Source organism: Sesamum indicum, linkage group LG11 (assembly GCF_000512975.1).
Source record: "Sesamum indicum cultivar Zhongzhi No. 13 linkage group LG11, S_indicum_v1.0, whole genome shotgun sequence".
NCBI classification, from domain to species: domain Eukaryota; kingdom Viridiplantae; phylum Streptophyta; class Magnoliopsida; order Lamiales; family Pedaliaceae; genus Sesamum; species Sesamum indicum.
In genome coordinates, this window is record NC_026155.1 from 8,452,429 (window position 1) to 8,470,589 (window position 18,161).

Consider the following 18,161-nt stretch of genomic DNA (forward strand, 5'->3'; position numbering starts at 1 on the left):
TTTAAATTTTTTGTCCAAATCGTAATGAAAAGGGGTCAAGCAGTGAATCTTTAGAGGAGTGTAAGTGTAATTTTAATTTTTTGAGGGAAAAAATATAATTTTGCATTTTCATAGCGATTTAAATGTAATTAATTTTGAATAAATATTAATTTAGTAGACAAAGCATATGATGTAGCATATACTTAACCTTTTTATATGAATTTCCTGTTTTTCATGAACAGGGGAATTAGAATCTAAGAACAATGACTTTAAACTTGTCCAAAACATATAAATACACTTCCTCCCATACCTAACAAGACGGAACGTTTCTTATTCCTCTTTCCTTCTTCTTTTTCCCTTTTCGCTTCTGCTGCTTCTTCAACACTATACACCTGTGTAGAGGGAGGAGAGAGAGTCTCTCTCTCCCTCTCTCTCTGTGTCTATATATACACACAAACATATATGTATAAATCTTGACAAAAGGGAGCAGCAAAAGGGTCTTTTTTTCTTTGGGCAATGGGAGAGAAGAGAGGTGAGAAGGATAGAGGGGTGCTTTTGCTGGATGGGTTAATTGGGGGGATGCCTGTTTTTGTGAAGGAGCTGGTTGCTGGTGGGGTGGCTGGTGGCTTTGCCAAGACTGCTGTTGCACCACTTGAGCGCATCAAGATCTTGTTCCAGGTATTGGCGGACTAGAGCATTTGTAATCTTGATGTATGTTCTGATTTGGGATGATCATCCATGTTAATTTCTTGGTTTTTGAACAAGGTTGTGCCTGAAGACATCAATTTTTTTGTTTGAAGCTGTTTTGCTCTGAGGTTGGAATGGGGTTAAGGGGATGGTATGATCTAATCAGCATGGTAGTCGACGATAATTGTTGTAACTGAAATTGGGATTTAGGTATATCTATCATTGCTAGTTCTCAGAGTATTTGCTGATTGAGTTGATGGAAAATTTGGGAGTTGGAATCAGGATTTTGTAGCATTGTTCAGTCAGTGTGCTGCTGAGAGTTACAGTTAGAATATGTATAGACCTGATAAACTCAGAAGTCATTCCTTGCATAATTGATATGAAGAATATCAGTCATCCAACATCATAAGCGGGTAACGCTCGAACCAGTGGGTTGGTTTGCATTATTGGGAGTTGTTGAGCTTCTATGAATTTTAGTTGGACTGGGCATGTACTCTAAATATTATATATTTTGATAGAACAAGTGGTTGCATTCATAGACACAAAACTTTTTACCCTCTTTGGCTTTTACTGAAAGTAGTTTATCCAAAAAACTGTATTTCAGCAAGGTGTGTATCTTGCATTCTTTCTACTTAGAAGCTACATTCCAGCTTTCCTCTGGATTAAACGGGAGCTGCATAGATAAGCTTGACTTTCGTCGACCAATGCAGCCTCCAAACTGCAATAAGGATTACACTGAATTTCTCAATTATCACATCCATGTCAAAAGTGCGAGATGCAACAGATATATCTGAGCTTTGCAGAGTCATTTACTCTATTCTCGAGCATTATGTGAATCCTTTCTTTCACCTATTAATTATGTGCATAGGTGTTCAAGAAGCTTATTGTTGTAGAAGATGATAATAAGTGAAAAGGTGATTTTTCATAATCTAGCAATATAATGGAAACAAGTTATACATGGATAATTGTTTTCAACAATGTGACATGTACAAACCTATCCATTTTCGATGCCATGAATACCTGTAAACATTGTGTTTGTTCGCCGTCATATATTGGAGGTTTTAGGATTTTGCGGGACTGATGTAACTCTGAACTTTATATAGGGTTCCCCTCTACAAGTAAAAATTCTATGCTCCTCAATAAACAACAAACATGAGGTTTGAACATACTGGAGTTTGAGTTTACTAAATTATATATTGATGACTGTAAACATCTCGCTTTCTTCATGATTAATGAAATCAAGCTGCAAAATGAGCAAGTTGCATATATAGAAGTTTGGCATTCCATTGCTTCTCGTGGGATGGGTTTTCTGGAAATTGATCCTGAGTTTATTGGATGGGTTGCACCCTAGGAATGATGAAAGTGCATGTTCTTTTTAAGATGGTGGTGGGGAATGAAACTAACATCAGTTATTATTCATAAAATTCCCAGACCAGGAGAGCTGAGTTCCATAGTCTTGGCCTGGTGGGATCCTTCTCAAAAATTGCAAAAACAGAAGGAGTGCTTGGTTTTTATAGGTAGAACTCTATGTTAGTTGTTTCTTCTGTAGCTGACTAATTAAGTCTTTTTTCTCATTCAGTCTTTCATTAATCTAACTAAACATATTATATTTATTCTAGAGGCAACGGAGCTAGCGTTGCTCGTATTGTGCCTTATGCGGCATTGCATTATATGGCCTATGAAGAATACCGAAGATGGATCATCTTGGGTTTTCCTGGCATTGGGAGAGGCCCTGTCCTTGATCTTATAGCTGGATCATTTGCTGGAGGCACAGCTGTGCTTTTTACTTATCCACTTGATTTAGTCCGGACAAGATTGGCTTATCAGGCAAGTATCAAGAGACGTAATCGTATCACACTCTCTCTCGCCTCCCCTAACTTACAGGATTCTCAACAGCAGAATTCCGTGTTCTTTATAACTATTCGATAACGAGTGTATCAGCGTAACGATAAACTTTTTATTCCATGTTAGAGTTCCAAAAAATTCAAGCAATGATTCTAATAGGGCAGTGCAGGTTGTTGAATCCTCAAAACTCAGTGTTAAAGGACATGTGCCGACAGAACTAGTGTATAAAGGAATTAGAGATTGCTTCTCCAAGATATACAAAGAGGCCGGAATGAGAGGTCTCTACCGAGGTGTTGGTATGTCGCTGTAGTCCTATATGCTTTCACTGCAAAATTTCAGGCTTTTTTCTAATTCTTGCATCGGTTTTTCAGCTCCATCACTCTACGGAATCTTCCCTTATGCGGGGCTGAAATTTTATTTCTACGAGGAAATGAAAACCCATGTCCCTGAAAATCACAAAAAGGACATCACAGTTAAACTCGTGTGTGGCTCCGTTGCAGGTTTACTGGGTCAGACTTTCACTTACCCTCTTGATGTCGTCAGGCGACAAATGCAGGTAATATAATGCTTGCCATTTCAGAGTCATAAACAGATTCTGACGATGTTCCTGATCAAAATCAATTGTCACAGTGTTTAAAATCCCATGAACTGGCAGGTCCAACGACTCATGACACCAAGCAGCAATGCAACAAGAGGCACACTAGAAACTCTTGCCATGATTTTCCGAACACAAGGCTGGAAGCAATTATTTTCCGGGCTTAGCATAAACTACCTGAAGGTGAACGCGAAATCTCTCTTATGGTCCGTTTACTATAAACTCGTTTCATCCACCAACGACTGAATGTGAAAATCTCTGTGAATCCTCAGGTTGTACCTTCTGTAGCAATCGGATTTACCGTCTATGATGTTATGAAGGCATTTCTGCAGGTTCCATCAAGAGATCAAACTGTGGTGGGAGTTGCCACCGACGGACTGAATAATCCGCCATCATGCATACCTCCTTCATCGTCATTATCTCAAACTCAGCAGTAGTTATTCTTCACCCTTGTGGAATTGCTCCCCATTGTTGTTGAAGGCCATCTCTAATACTGTATTCGTTTAAGATGTAATATAGGCATTTATGGATGTATGATAATAATGTTTAGATATAAGGGTAAATTACATTAATGTCTACAGTTTGATACAATTTCAAATACTTCTCATTGAAAAATTATCGATATTTCTTATATACGACATAATTATGCAAGCCTTGAATGGTAAGCTGGAAATGCCAACTTACCTTCAATAAATCTTAAATTTTTCAAGAAAATATTGAAAAAACAATGTGATGTTTGACGGATATTATTATAAACAATATGTAAAATTTTGGTGGTGGACGGACATTATTATAAAATATAAAAGTTTTAATAGGGTTGAATGCATTTTGGACAATTCAACATAGCATTTAGATAAAATCTTAAAGAAAGCAAATGATATGAATTAATTGTTGTCCGAACGCTATTAGTAAGGGAGATTATCAATTTCTCAAATGATGAGAAAGTATTTGTAATTAGTATCAAATTTTATAAGAGCTCGACGCAACTTATAATCCTATACAAATTGTTGTTACAATCCTATATAAAATTTTAATACTTATTATATATTAGCCCATCCAATTGTTTTAGTTAGCCCTTGTAATGTGATAGACCAAGCAAAAATTTGAAGGCCTTTAATTTATTAAAGTGGATTAGGGGCACAAATAAATCAAGTTAAAAGAATATGAAAAGACACAATTTTGTAGGAAATTTAAATTAAAAGTCTTTGAATGGGGAATTGACAACATAACCACTAACATTTTTTTTTTGGGCACGAAATTGGTGAAAAAATAGATTTAAAAATAAGATGGAAGATCAAAATCTTGCAAAAAAAAAATGTTTGATTATATATATTAAGAGAAGAATAACAAATTTTTTTATATAGACTACATTATTAGATGAATTATATGTGAATAAATATCATGTATCAAAAAATTATGATATGAAAATTTATTTTTATTGGACATGTAAAATTATTATAGTTATTTGTTAAATTAGAATTATTTAAATTTTATAAATATAATTATTATTAGAATATTATTTTAATAATTTTTTGGCCTCCTCAAACTTTCATCCTGGATTTGTCTCTACTAAAATATAAATAAAATTATAATTTTAAGTCTGCACATTTTGATCCGTTCACCGTAATAATTGGATGAAAATCTAATGGGGACTAATGGATATGGCTAATTGTTAGACAATTGTTAAAATAAATGGGTATTGGTAGTTTTTTAAATAATGAGATATTTATAATTATGATAAACTTTAAAAGAATGTGTTGTAATTTATTTTATTTTAACTAATCTACATTTTGTTAAAAAAATTAATTACTTTTAAACCTTAGGCTTTAGTGTAGATTTGTAATATATTTGGATTTTCTTTAAAGAAAAAAAGATCACTAGGATTAAATTAGGACTTATGAGTCTAACAGGAACGGGCCGAAAGCAACGGTCAGCTCACGCGATACGGTGGTGCGCACAATGGGAGTGCCCACCAGCTCCGCCACCTCAACCACCGCCGCGAGGCTGAAGAGAGAGGATTTCAGGCGCACCAAGCACGACTCTGCTTTCTCGCAATGGAAGGTCCAAAAACACACGGAAATTATGGTTTATTGGTGTTTTATTTTGCTGTAGTTTACACTCTTGATTTTTGTAGGTTTGCAAGCTAAGATTACTTCTTACTGCTATGAACACGAACTTAACATTAGGTTTGAGACTTGAGGATAAATGTTACTGGTTTCTGATCTGTACTGATGGTGAATTCATTTGTAGAGTTGGTCTGGAAGTAAATCTTTTTTTTTTCCGAACAAAAAGTTATCATTTCTGGGCCTGTACGATTTTGAATTATCGGCATTTGAGCTAGTCCGCACTCGATTTCCGTACAGATAGTAAATGCTAATATTGTTTGGGTGTAACTTTGAAAAATAACGAGCTCCTCTATGGTTTGATCGAGCATGTTATCGATCTTGTTTGCCTTTGTTGAAAGAAACTATTTGAAACAATTGGTGGAGAATTACTTGTAGTTTGTGTTCATATCAGGGAGTTGTGAATGGGGAAATAGAAGGTTACTTTCGATGGAGCAGAAGTAAAATTTCAAATTGGTAGTTTTATGTTCTTGACAAATAAACTGCATCTTTTTGTTCTGGCATAAAATTTGGTACTGATGCATTGTCCCATCTTATTTTGTTTATCACTAGATTCTAATAGGAGCCCACGATTGGCAAGATCATTCAATGGGAAAAGAAGGAGCGGAAAAGTACAGGACGCAGAACCTCCCAAATTGGATTTCTTGCCCAGGAGTGTATGAGCTTGGGATAGCTACTTCACGCCCACGATCTGGGAGAGAGGCCCGCAAGCTTGAGTCAAGCTCTGTAGTTCCTGTTTATCTTGGACAAGCTGACAATCTTAGGACTAGACTACAGCAGTATGGCCGTGATGGTGCACATTTAGAGAATGGATGTTCGAACAACAAGCTTAGGAACTTTCAAGGTGTTTCTTCCAGTAAGGAGCCTGGATTATTCATAGACGTATTCTCAAGAGGATTGCCAATTGTTTATAGATGTGCTCCTGTAAGTATTACATTGATTAAGTCAACATATTTATGAATCTTAGGCTGATTACACAGAATATCGTCTTATGACATTAAAGATATATATAGTACCAATAATCATGATGGTTTTGATTTTTCTGCGTCATTATTCTAATTTCCTTCCTGGGATTCTTTGTATAGATGAAAAGTAAGAAGGATGCTGAGATAACTGAGAAGCAGCTACTTGACAAATTTGATTACGCGTGGAACAAAGGCAGTAATGGTGGACGCCGTCATGATGATATCTGCAGAAAACTTGACAGTCTTGCAAAATCATCGCAGTTTTCTTATCTAGCAAAGAAGCTTCTTTCTTTCAACCAGAAGAAAGTGGGCATTAAGATCAGAACCTATGAGCCATGTGTGTCAAAGGATGGATCCAATTTAAGCAATATGGATAACAATGTGACTATCTCCAGGATATTTGGAATTAAGAGGTTGCAGCCTACAAAGCTGCAATATGGTTCTGATGATAATTGCAGTGATATTTGTGGAGTTGCCGTGTGTCATGGTTCTGTTTGTACTACACCACCTGTAAAGGGTAGGAAACGATGTGCCATACACAAGGGAATGAGAGTTAATGGCTATATTTCGAAGTTGAATGCAGAAGGAAAAGGGCCTTCTGTTGCTGTAAACGTGGGATCCAGTATAAGACCCAACCGACTCTCTGCTGATCTTCAAGATCCGAGATTAACTCACAGCAGAGAGATTCCTAATAACGAAATATTTGCTCCAATTTGTGGATTTATCTTGGATGATGGCTCTCCTTGTAAAATGAAGCCTCTTCAAAGAAATAAAAGGTGTTTGGAGCATAAAGGAAGAAGGATCCGTGTGTGCCAACCAAAAAAGTTTGTAACAGAAGGATAGAACAACGTCATGCATGCTCAGTCCTCCAATACAAGACTTTGTATAATGATGGAGATCAATACAAATACTTAATCTCAAGCTTTGGCAGGGAGCTGTAATTTAAGCTAGATTAACCATATGTACGTGGAGTCAGTTGAAGGATGGAGAACATTGTACAAGACGAGCTGCTTCCAGAACAAAAGAAGGTTCAACTTTTATAGAGGTGTGAAGTTAAAAGGTCCAACTTTGACATCACTTGCAGCAGAACTGCCTGCCCTGTGTGTTCGCTGATGCTGATTGCAAAACAAACATGTACCAGAAGATGAAAGAAAGCAATAAGCATATAGCGGCACAAAGAATGTTGCACTCGTCCATTAGGTAGTAGCCATAACTCGGTCTGAATATTCTACATCGACCAAAACTCATACTCTTACATTGTCATGCTGAATGAATTGCTACGTTTATCGTCCCTTCCTATCTTTCAATTGTGTACATCAATATTCAATGAACATATGTGTTATTGTATTTAATAAAGGCATACCAAGGTTGTTTTTGTCAAGAAAATAGCAAATGAATGTCTTCTTTTTTATCATTTTCAGATAATCGAACACCGTTACAGGTACATTTCAACCTTATTTGTGGTGGAGCAGTCAAGCTGCTCATGACAAACTTAAGCCCCGGTGCCAACAAAGCTTTACAGATCTGGTAAGAGAATTTGAATATTTGCTTGTACCATTACAATACTCTACATGCACTTCCAAAATTCAGCCAAGTATCATGTACATGAGTTGCTTTTCATATTTACCTAATATCAACTCCATATATAAAGCCTCTTTCTAATAATAAATCAGCAAAATGAAACTTCTATATATATATATATTTAGATATATATATATATATTTAGATATAGATATATATATTTAGATATAGATATATGTTTTTTTTTCTTTCCTACTTCTCTCACTCCATCCCACATATTTTTCTTATATGAATTTGATATGAAATATCAAGTAGTATAAATTGTATCAAGTCAGCATAATATAAATTTCATTACTAAAAGTTAGTGTCATTAATTAATGTTTCTTATGGTTCTCAAAAAAAGTAGGCGGTGTTTGTTTAATTAAATTTAATTTTTTAGGAGTTGTCAATGTCGATGTAATTACCCTTAATTTAATTCTACTATATAAATATCCAACAATTCCAGCAATCACACTTTATAAGTCTACTTGGGCTTATAAGGTTGGATAAATTTTTTTAGTACAACCTAGTTGGTCATTTACATCGCGGTATGGGGGCTCAGGTTTGGAATTAGAGTTGCAAGTAGGGGTGCAAATGAGTCGAGCTCGACAAAATATCTTAGGTTGAGCTCAATTATTTTTTTTTCCTAAATATTTGGATTTAAAAAAAAATATGGACTATTATACCATCTGGAATACATTATTCAAAAATATCTAAATAAGAACTAGGTAGAAAATATTTACAAAAAGAAGCAAAATGATGAAAGAAAATTGACAACCATGAAAACATTCGGTCCAATTATTTAATTATAAGTAACCAAAGTTCCATACAACTACTTAGTATTTAAACTAACATCAACATTTTCACTTCACCTAAATCTTATAACCTCATCAGTCCAATCATTTAGCGAACAAACCCATTCAAGTAATAAAAAAAACTATAACTTTGCAATGACACATAAACATCAGCAATACATGGGTGCCCTCCACATTTATCAAGTTCCAACTCAAATATACAAAGATCTTGAAGTAACTGCAAAATATGAAGCAAAAGAAATACCATCGGTCAGAATAAACTTTGTTGTATCAAAGTTAAAAATATAGATAAAAAAAGATAGTTAAGGATGTACTAATTGATTATTCAAAAAAACGAACTCAAACCAAAGTAACGTAATATGCTTTTTTCTTACAAAAAAATCATATTTCAGAAGCATTCTCAACACTTGGGAGGAATACATGTATTGCTTTCTTGTCATTCTACAATTCTATATGCAAAATTTTATTACAAAAACAACAATAATAATGATATAATATAACTAAAAGACAATCAAAGTCAAATACTACCTTTGTCTTTTTCTTTACTCCAAAGCTCTATCTTCCAAGTATCAACAATCTCAAGACCTCGACGAGGAGGTGGAATGTGAACAAAGTTGAATACATGTTTCTGTAGTTGTCAATTTTCATCTATCCAATGGCCAGTTATCACCATATACTCCATCTTTTGATTTTTTGGTTTCCAGCAATCAGTCGTAAGACTAATTTTGTTCACTTTTTGCAGTAAGTTCTTCAATTTTTTTTTTCTCAGCCTCGTAAACATTGACATAATATGTTCTTGCTGTCGTTCTTGAAACTCCTCTTCTTTCAGGTATTCCCCTTCTACAAAATAAATTAGACCCCTCTTCTTTCACTTCAAAGAAAGACTTTTCATGCATCATTATCCAATTAGCCATTAACTTTTTTATAGTTTTCATGTCAAATTTCTGGTCTTGTAAAGCTATGAAAGAGTCACTACGGTACTTGCATTGAAAATCAAGGAAGAAAAAAAGTTCGTACAATCTTTTTTTAATTTCTCACTCCTTAGGTTGTGGAGACCCCTGTTGAAGATATCTTAATACTGTGAAATAAATCAACAAATATTTAATTAAGGCTATCATTTACCTATTATATTTTTATGAAAAGTTTACAATCTGAAAATATTAATTACTAATTTTAAGCCATTATATATATATATATATATTGATTGTAAATATGAACTTTCCCTCTTTGACAATATATATATATATAAAATGGTATTAGAATGAATTCATAATTAAACATATAACTTTTCATTTCAAAGCAATCAGTAGGAATATTTATTATTATAGAAAAAAAATAAAATTTTAAAAAATTAGAATTGAGTCAAAATTATGTAATTTTGATTTAAGAAAGCCCTTTAAATGTGTATATATATATATATATTAATAAATAGGTTTAATATAATTTACCTCCTTATGATATTGATATTACAAATGAGTAAATTATCTATATGAAAAAAAAATAATAGCAATTTATCACCTGTAAATTTTTAAAAATAAACTCAATATACCTTCTGTTTAAAAAGGTGAATTACTTCATTTTGAAAAATATAAAGGGTAAATTTGTCTATGTTTAAAACAAAATTGCTATTCTTTTTTATAAGAAAGTATTTTACTTATTTGTAATATTACAAGAGCGTTGTTCACATTTTTTTCATTATAAGGGATAAAAAATAAAAATTAAATTTAAAAAAATCATTTAATTAACTATAATATAATAGTGAAATTTCTGACAAAATAAAGATGAGTCTATGATGAAAGAAAATCGGAACATTATCCTAAGTTCCATACCTTTAACAAAGGAAACTAACCCTCATATCCACGCCTCTCTACCTTCCACCAACACCACATTTCTACTGTCGAAACCACAACCAATGCCGGCTGGAGAATTCTGCCACCTTTCACCACCGCCGGGGTCGGCGGAAGAGGAGGAGTGGGTTTGGACCCAGATCAAAGCCGAGGCTCGTCGTGATGCCGAAGCGGAGCCGGCTCTGGCTAGCTACTTGTACTCCACAATCCTCTCCCACTCCTCCTTGGAGCGCTCTCTCTCCTTCCACTTGGGTAACAAGCTCTGCTCCTCCACGCTGCTCTCTACGCTTCTCTATGATCTCTTCCTCAACATATTTTCCAACGACGCCAGCCTCCGCTCCGCCACCGTTGCTGACTTGCGCGCCGCGCGTTTTCGTGATCCCGCCTGCGTTTCCTTCTCCCACTGCCTTCTTAATTATAAAGGATTCCTCGCCTGCCAGGTACCTTTTTTCTTGATTTCGACAGTGCTGAGTCCGGTGTCCCGAACAAGCGCCGGTGGAGTTTAGTAGTTTTGGAGAGTCAACATTGCAATTTAAAGTTTACGTTTTATTCTTTTTGGCCTTATTTGTTCAGAATTTTTTGCATATAGTACTTGTGCTTGTTACGAAAATTAGTTACCAAATTATGGAGTGGGCTGTTAGTTCTCTTGTTTTTCTTTTTAGGCACACTTATGCTCTTGCCTGTTGATGAGAGTGCTTTTTCTAGAAGTACTCACAGGAAATTTTCTTAATTTGAAATTTCTTATACTTAAGATGAGACTTGGTTGGGAAGTTTGACTTGGCACTTCTTAGAGGAGGGGTTCTTGTTTGAGGGATGTATGCTGTTTATGGGGTGGATCTCCTGCCAGTAGTAAAATTGAACTTCATAGTCTTAAGTAGTAAGATTTTGCAATTTCTTTCATATGGTATACTAAGAGTGCAGTGTCTCATGCATGTGCGGTGCAGTGTATTGTTTGATTTTGCAACTTGGTTCATATGATTTGCTGACCATGTGAAATTTAATGGAAGCCTGGAAAAAAGAATTTTAAATCATTGACTAAATCAATTACAAACTTGCAAATAGAATGTTTGGAGTTTATGCTTTCTGTCTTGGACTCTCAAATCGTTCCAAATTGCTAATGGCAGGAGGGAGTGTTTTCATTCCTTTAAGTTTGGCTCCTGTATATTACTCTCCTGAGTTTTATCTTTACGACTTAAAGCTATAATTTTTCAATTCCACCCTCAAGTTTTCTGAGTCACTTATAAACTTGCGTGTCATATGGCATGTAACAACTTTGGATAACATCAATGTTCTCGTGCTGGACAAGACTTGAGTTGTTTGATCTTCCAATTTAAATTTAGGGTTAAAGACAGTTTGTACCCTTGAAATATACCTATAGTTGCATTTGGCTAAATTATGAAAAGTAATAAAAGCTCACCAAACCAAATAATTTGGCGTTGACAACACAAAAATGGGCATCTATTTACCTTCTAAAAGATTTTCATTTACCTCTCCAAAATGTGTGTATCACAAAATTTCCCCATGAACTTTTTTTTAATGATTTTGATCTTTATTAAACTTTTATTTGAAAAATAATATTTAAAAGAATTATCAGATTATGGTAAATTATACAAGTTTCTTTACTAATTATAAAAATTATATATTTGCAATAAGATTTGTTTTATATAAAAGTTTTATTATAATTCAAATTACTTTATAGTGGGTTATTGTAATAAACATGTTCTCAATGCATTTTCATCCTAAAAATTATGGTCAATTTTGTCAGGGGGGATTTTGTTACCTTTTATACTTTAGGGGTGGAATGCAACTATAGAAATACTTTAGGGGTGGAAAGTGTTTGTATCCCTTAATTTTATCTTTCAAATTTATGCCTGTTACCTTCTAGTCATTGAATACGACCTTTATCTTGTCCTTCTGAACACTGCTTGCAAAGTTGAGCATCCCATCATTGCAAAACATTGAAAAGCTATTCACCTGTAAATTTACATGATTCACGTTAATCTTTCCTTATTTATTGGCTCACAGTTATATGTAGAAGCAAATTGATTTATCCACATAATATTGGCATGTGTTGGTGTTTTCGTGAGGACTGGATTCTAGGTATACCATCATCAAGATAATTATCTTTCTCCATCTATTATTGTGCTAGATGAGCATGAAGTCCAATTTCTCTACGTTCTTCGCTCTTGCAAATCTATTCACAGTATCTGTGCATAGCATTTATGAATAACGTCTTGATAAAATTCCAAAAATTCAAGATTGAAGTGTCAAGGGAAAACTCTGGATTTAAATTTGGTGAAGGGAACTTGAAGAACCAGCCTTTTTCAGAAGATGGAATGTATGGATTACAAGTAGTTACTGATACTTTGTGTTAGATAATTCTAATATACGTTAGAACTACAGACATGGATCTTATACGTATTAGAAAGGGTTGTGAGCAGCGAGCTTCATATGATCACCCAAGTATTATTCAGCAGACACTTCTTTATCAAATCAGTTTAATTTCTTCCTAACCGTGTTGAGAATCAAGGTTAATGATTAACTATTGGTGCGAGTATGATGCATGTGTTAAAGAGAATTATGGTATACCTTGACACTACAAAATTGACGTTTTGAGAGACTTATGGCAGCTCAAAGGCAACTGTACAAGTGTGTAGCATCGTGTGCAATTAAACTGCCTTCAGATCAATACCAGTTCATGCTTCTAGCTTTGTTCTCTTCGTAGTGGCATGCTTGTTACTCTTCAAACACATTTTTTCTTGCTCAAACATTATTCCCCTTTTACTTCTACACATGCTTGGTCTCTTGTTTCTCTGCTCAAGTGAGTGTTTGATTCGTTGATTGGTTCCGTTATTTCCATATAAACCTCAAGAAAACTTTCCAAAATCTTATATGAACTCATCATATTTGTACCTTCAGGCTCACCGAGTGGCTCACAAGCTCTGGACTCAATCTCGAAGGCCTTTAGCACTCGCACTTCAATCTCGCATCTCAGATGTTTTTGCTGTTGATATCCATCCAGCTGCCAGAATTGGCAAAGGCATCCTTTTTGATCATGCAACAGGAGTTGTGGTTGGTGAGACTGCTGTGATTGGAAACAATGTGTCCATTCTCCACCATGTAACATTAGGTGGAACTGGCAAGTTTGGCGGCGACCGGCACCCCAAGATTGGTGACGGAGTGTTGATTGGCGCCGGAGCCACAATACTGGGAAACATCAAAATTGGGGAGGGGGCCAAGATCGGTGCAGGGTCAGTGGTCTTGATCGATGTGCCTCCAAGAACAACGGCTGTGGGGAATCCAGCTAGATTGGTGGGTGGGAAAGAGCAACCGACAAAGCATGAGGAAATTCCTGGGGAGTCGATGGACCATACTTCTTTTATAGCTGACTGGTCAGATTATATAATATGACCCCCGACCTGCTATGTTGTTATAGAATGTAGGAGGAGAATATACAACTAGCATGATAGCTTTCTGCGAGGGGCAGTCGGCTCCTGTTCAGGTTCGTAAAACGTATAAATGTGGAGTTGCCGAGTTGCGATGCAAGCCAACTTATATCTCCTCTGAATGTTTATACTTGTATGATACAATATGTTCTCATGTCCACTTCTTGTTTCTCCTGTATCTACTGTTGTTCCATGGGTCATGAGCTACATTACATGAGAAAGGGTCTAGAGATTGTAATACTGCTCCAAGTGGTCTTCATTGTGTTGTTTGATTACATGACCACACAGCTAATGTATTTTGTGGGCAAATGTTTTGCTTTGTTTTTCTAGAAAACAAGGTTTGAGGTATTTTAACTTAACCTTTGTTCATCTCTCACTAACACAATATATAATTAAATATACTGAAAACTCTCTTCAGACATATGTAAACTTTTACACACACACCTATATATTTGTGTATGGAATTCCTCTATGTTATATATTTTTGTATAAGAAATATAAATACTTAATATATATATATATATATATATATGACCAAGTATATTGAAAAGATGGATATGTAAAGTGATAACAATGAAATAGTTGGGCCGGCAAAGCGAAAATCACCCAAAAAAATAAAAAATAAAAAGCTAATAAAATATAGGCTAAGCTACGCTGTATGATTCGAATTGTGGTGATTTTTATATTTTTACATAAATTATGTTGAGTGACATTTTTACAGTTTTACATAATCTATGTTGAGTGATATTTTGCCAGTCAAAATATACGAGGTTTATACTTTCTCGTATCAGGTTGTTTTTTGGTGGTGAAGAATTGCACTAGAAAGTGATAACATGGGTTGTACATGAAATATTAAATTCAGATTTCATTTAAATACAAAAAAAATCATATTTCAGATTACAAAGTGTAGTTTATCTTAAAATAATTCAAACTTTTTTAAGAATAATCATATTTAAACCTCCTAATTTTCAGTATGATTATACGAATCATTCTCATTTTTTTTATAATCATACATATACTCACAAAAAACATCAACATTGTTGTACTAACATCCCCCTCCCCCATTTTAACTGTACGCTGTGCCAAGAAGAAGAATATATAACTTAACTTGTGCAAAATGCATTTTTGTAATAATTAAGGGTGTGTATTGTAAACCATGTGAATTTATGGGTGCAGAATGTAATAACGCATATTTGAAAGACTAATCTGATAAAACTGAAAGAGTCCACACTTGCGTTAATGTTTCAGCTTCAGGAAGGGGAGCAATTCACTGCACTTTTTGAAATTCTCCTACCTTTCCCTCTCTCGCTCCCAAAATCCCAATCCCCACTTTCGGAACTCAAAATTATGTCTCCAGATCTCAGTAAGTTATAATTTTGTTCGGACCCTCTGGAAATCACAAAGGGTGAAAAACCCTTTAGCCCATTGCTCGAATTTGAACATCTGAGAATTCACTGTGAGGGGATACAATACAAGAAGCCAAAGTGAAAAAAATGGGAGAGACGTCAAGAAAAATGGATATGGAGGAGCTAGTGACTTACGGCAACAATCTGATAGAATTCTTGAAAGAAGATAAGGATGCTGTTGGTCTCAAGCATTTTCTCCGCCAATCAGAAGCCCTTCACTCTCAATGTGTCAAGGATTGCAATGAAGTTCAAAAGTCCATTGAAGGTTTGATTTCCCGTTTTCTAGGGTTATTCTTAATTGATTGTTGAATGTGTTACATGTAAGCTCTGCAAACCATCGATCCGTTTGTTTTCGTGATGACCCAATCATTTTTCTAAGTCGTAGCTTGCAGTGAGGATGTCGGGTGAGTTTCTATTAATCTTCTTATATAATTACTTTAGTTCTTAAACCATCCCATTTCCCAAACAGTAAGCTAAGTTTTGAGATCCAAGTGGGCTAAGCTGTTTATGTTTGCATGCATTGTTGGATCACAAAATCCATCTTGTTAAAACATTGTATACTTGAATAAATGTGCATCACGAGCACAAAGGTGTATAGCTCAGTTTGTCAGGCACCTTATTACAAACGTCTTTTAAAGATTCCTTTTGATTGGTTGGAAGATGCAGAAAGATGAGGAAATTGGTATTGGTGTCTTAACTGGTTTCTCTCTCTCACGGTTCGGGTTAGCACTTTCATTTTTGAATCCGCAGTAGTTTGAGTTACGGATTGACATTAGATATACAAACTCAACTACAATGAAATATCTATTTATAAATAGCTGAAAAATTAACACAGTACTGCATACACCGGATTTCAATGATATCTTTTTGTTATTATTTGGTATATTCTCTTGAAATTCGTTTAGCTACTTGCTTCTTCAAATGCCAATGCACTTTATGTGATGCTGAGATGAGCTTTCTGAGAGTTTCTGTTGTCTTGCCTCCTGGCTTAATAGGATATTATGTTTATATTCATCGTACTTGTGCAATACTTCATCCATGTGGTTTAATCCAGTAACATAGTATATGATATGGAAACAGAATTGGGTCAGTTTACCTAGTACTGATAGTTTATACTTGTCCCAGATTATGAAAAGAAGATTGATTCATGCAAGCAGAAAGCAGCTGCTGCAGAATCTGAGACTGCTTCGGATGCAGAGATAGATACACTGCAGAAAGAGTTGGAAGAGGGACAACAACTCGAAAGGATGTTCAGGGAGGAGCTTAGATAAGTATTTTATTTTAGTTGTATATTTTGTGATTCCTGATTTATTTCCGACAACATCAATTAACAACTTTATAATGAACACAGTAATCATCACTGAAATTGATGACCTAGAGCGTCAAAGGGTCTCCATTGAAGAACAAATGCAAAATGTCAAGAAATTTGAGCAAGATGAAAAGAGAGCTCAGTAAGTCATGTGGAAACTATGGTGCTGCTTTTCTTTCCCATGTATTATGGTATCTATTTCATGATATTAAAACAGTGACATATTAACAGCACAGCACCATACTGAGACATTGTCGCACAGGATGGTACCTCCAGAAATGCAGCATACTGTTATTTCTTTGTTCCTTCTTTCCTGTCACTGTTTCAATAATTAATTGCTTTGTTGGTTGGATTTCTTGTCAAAATTTTCCACATCAGAAAAAATGTGTTATGTGGATAAACTATGTTAAGAAAACTAGACACTAATGAACATGGATAGATGCAGGGTCCCAACTCTTTGTGATGGACTCCTTGGGGCAGTCCCACAACATAGTTTCCAGCTAACTGTATTAGAGATTATTATTATATTACAGAAACAATGCTAGACTTCTGATTGCCTATACATTCTAGTATTTCTTCCGTTTCTTCCATGCTGCAAGTCACAACCTTTGATCAAAATTCATATCCCATGTTAAATGTTTCTGTGAACTTGTATAACTTCGACAGCAACTTGACGAAGGAGTTCCTATCTCCATTTTACATGACAACATTTAACTAATTCATTTTGCTCTGTTTTGTGATTTGACCATCTACTTTATGTTGGGGCTTTCTAATGTATTTCTGCCTTTATCCTGAAGAAAGGAGTCAAGTGGACTTCATTTTTGACCCCCGCTCACGTAATTTTCTTTGGTTTTGTAGGATGAAGCTTTCAATGTATGCTTCCGTCACAAATATAATTCCATACTTGGATGATCCATCCAAAATTTCCGGCCGTATCCTTTTTTCTCTTTAGTAGCTAAATTTTGTGACATTTACTTTTTCTCAATGCTTTCACATCTGGATTTTTACTTTGTCGGTCGTCATAGATTAAGCCATAAATACATTTTTCTTTAACTCTATATATCCTAGATATTGTGGACAGAGACAAGAAAGTGGTCGAAAAGTTTGAGTTTGATCCATCAAAGGTCACTGCCTTTGATAGTTGTAACAACATTTGGAAGATGATAAACTTGTGATGAATCTGCATTAATTATTCTTTGTATTTGGGATCACATGTATGCTCCATTTTGATTTCTTGCTGGGGAATGGACTGTAATGCAACGTTGTGTCTTGATTTTGCTTTGTTCCATTGTCGTATATCTAAATACTCCCGAAGTCCATATATATATATGTTGTATCTTGATGTTTCTGTTTCTTCAGGTGTTCATCATCAGACAAGAGTTTGGCTAAGCTTTTTTGAAACATTTGATAACTATATCTTGTAAGTTGTTTCAGGAGTTTAAAAAATGAGGATGCGTATTTTAGAAATAAGTTCTTAAAATATTTGTACAAAATAATATATTAAAGCTTATAAGATATTTTTTTATTTATTTTCATATATTTATAATACACATAATTATAATTTATAAAAAAAAGTAACAATTA

The 18,161-nt window shown here is 34.8% G+C and overlaps 4 protein-coding genes across 8 annotated transcripts; all 4 read left to right on the forward strand.

Moving 5' to 3' along the window:
• On the forward strand, positions 288 to 3,710 carry LOC105173598 (mitochondrial substrate carrier family protein P). Of its 3 annotated transcripts, none has more exons than XM_011095394.2 (7): positions 288 to 657; positions 2,098 to 2,183; positions 2,286 to 2,493; positions 2,681 to 2,807; positions 2,883 to 3,067; positions 3,142 to 3,289; positions 3,379 to 3,710. In XM_011095394.2, the coding sequence occupies exons 1-6, from the start codon at positions 496 to 498 to the stop codon at positions 3,271 to 3,273; spliced, it is 900 nt and encodes a 299-aa protein (XP_011093696.1). In that variant the 5' UTR covers positions 288 to 495; the 3' UTR covers positions 3,274 to 3,289; positions 3,379 to 3,710. The 3 variants fall into 3 exon arrangements, with proteins under 3 accessions (XP_011093696.1, XP_011093695.1, XP_011093694.1); XM_011095393.2 differs by having other exon boundaries at positions 3,012 to 3,067; positions 3,167 to 3,289; XM_011095392.2 differs by having other exon boundaries at positions 289 to 657; positions 3,167 to 3,289.
• Positions 5,000 to 7,859, forward strand: LOC105173599 (protein EFFECTOR OF TRANSCRIPTION 2). 3 transcript variants are annotated; one of them, XR_848756.2, is made up of 4 exons: positions 5,000 to 5,167; positions 5,782 to 6,153; positions 6,315 to 7,394; positions 7,616 to 7,859. XR_848756.2 is itself a non-coding variant. In XM_011095396.2 (3 exons), the coding sequence occupies exons 1-3, from the start codon at positions 5,066 to 5,068 to the stop codon at positions 7,035 to 7,037; spliced, it is 1,197 nt and encodes a 398-aa protein (XP_011093698.1). In that variant the 5' UTR covers positions 5,000 to 5,065; the 3' UTR covers positions 7,038 to 7,575. The 3 variants fall into 3 exon arrangements, 1 of the variants encoding a protein (XP_011093698.1); XR_848758.2 differs by having other exon boundaries at positions 7,636 to 7,859; XM_011095396.2 differs by lacking the exon at positions 7,616 to 7,859 and having other exon boundaries at positions 6,315 to 7,575.
• LOC105173601 (serine acetyltransferase 5-like) lies at positions 10,382 to 14,221 on the forward strand. The gene is made up of 2 exons (XM_011095397.2): positions 10,382 to 10,856; positions 13,336 to 14,221. The coding sequence occupies exons 1-2, from the start codon at positions 10,482 to 10,484 to the stop codon at positions 13,825 to 13,827; spliced, it is 867 nt and encodes a 288-aa protein (XP_011093699.1). The 5' UTR covers positions 10,382 to 10,481; the 3' UTR covers positions 13,828 to 14,221.
• On the forward strand, positions 15,117 to 17,875 carry LOC105173602. Its single transcript, XM_011095398.2, has 5 exons — positions 15,117 to 15,533; positions 16,394 to 16,535; positions 16,618 to 16,719; positions 17,436 to 17,509; positions 17,646 to 17,875. Exons 1-5 carry the CDS (start codon positions 15,356 to 15,358, stop codon positions 17,750 to 17,752), a joined length of 603 nt encoding a protein of 200 aa, XP_011093700.1. The 5' UTR covers positions 15,117 to 15,355; the 3' UTR covers positions 17,753 to 17,875.

Excerpts from the sequence above, each read along its gene's own strand:
- LOC105173598 (XM_011095392.2), top strand. The coding sequence starts at position 496 with ATGGGAGAGAAGAGAGGTGAGAAGGATAGAGGGGTGCTTTTGCTGGAT. Across the intron at positions 2,184-2,285 it reads GGAGTGCTTGGTTTTTATAG|AGGCAACGGAGCTAGCGTTG; the intron begins GTAGAACTCTAT and ends TATTTATTCTAG. Across the intron at positions 2,494-2,680 it reads GGACAAGATTGGCTTATCAG|GTTGTTGAATCCTCAAAACT; the intron begins GCAAGTATCAAG and ends AGGGCAGTGCAG.
- LOC105173601 (XM_011095397.2), top strand. The coding sequence starts at position 10,482 with ATGCCGGCTGGAGAATTCTGCCACCTTTCACCACCGCCGGGGTCGGCG. Across the intron at positions 10,857-13,335 it reads AAGGATTCCTCGCCTGCCAG|GCTCACCGAGTGGCTCACAA; the intron begins GTACCTTTTTTC and ends TTGTACCTTCAG.
- LOC105173602 (XM_011095398.2), top strand. The coding sequence starts at position 15,356 with ATGGGAGAGACGTCAAGAAAAATGGATATGGAGGAGCTAGTGACTTAC. Across the intron at positions 15,534-16,393 it reads AGTTCAAAAGTCCATTGAAG|ATTATGAAAAGAAGATTGAT; the intron begins GTTTGATTTCCC and ends TACTTGTCCCAG. Across the intron at positions 16,720-17,435 it reads CAAGATGAAAAGAGAGCTCA|GATGAAGCTTTCAATGTATG; the intron begins GTAAGTCATGTG and ends TTGGTTTTGTAG.
- LOC105173599 (XM_011095396.2), top strand. The coding sequence starts at position 5,066 with ATGGGAGTGCCCACCAGCTCCGCCACCTCAACCACCGCCGCGAGGCTG. Across the intron at positions 5,168-5,781 it reads CTGCTTTCTCGCAATGGAAG|ATTCTAATAGGAGCCCACGA; the intron begins GTCCAAAAACAC and ends GTTTATCACTAG. Across the intron at positions 6,154-6,314 it reads TTGTTTATAGATGTGCTCCT|ATGAAAAGTAAGAAGGATGC; the intron begins GTAAGTATTACA and ends TTCTTTGTATAG.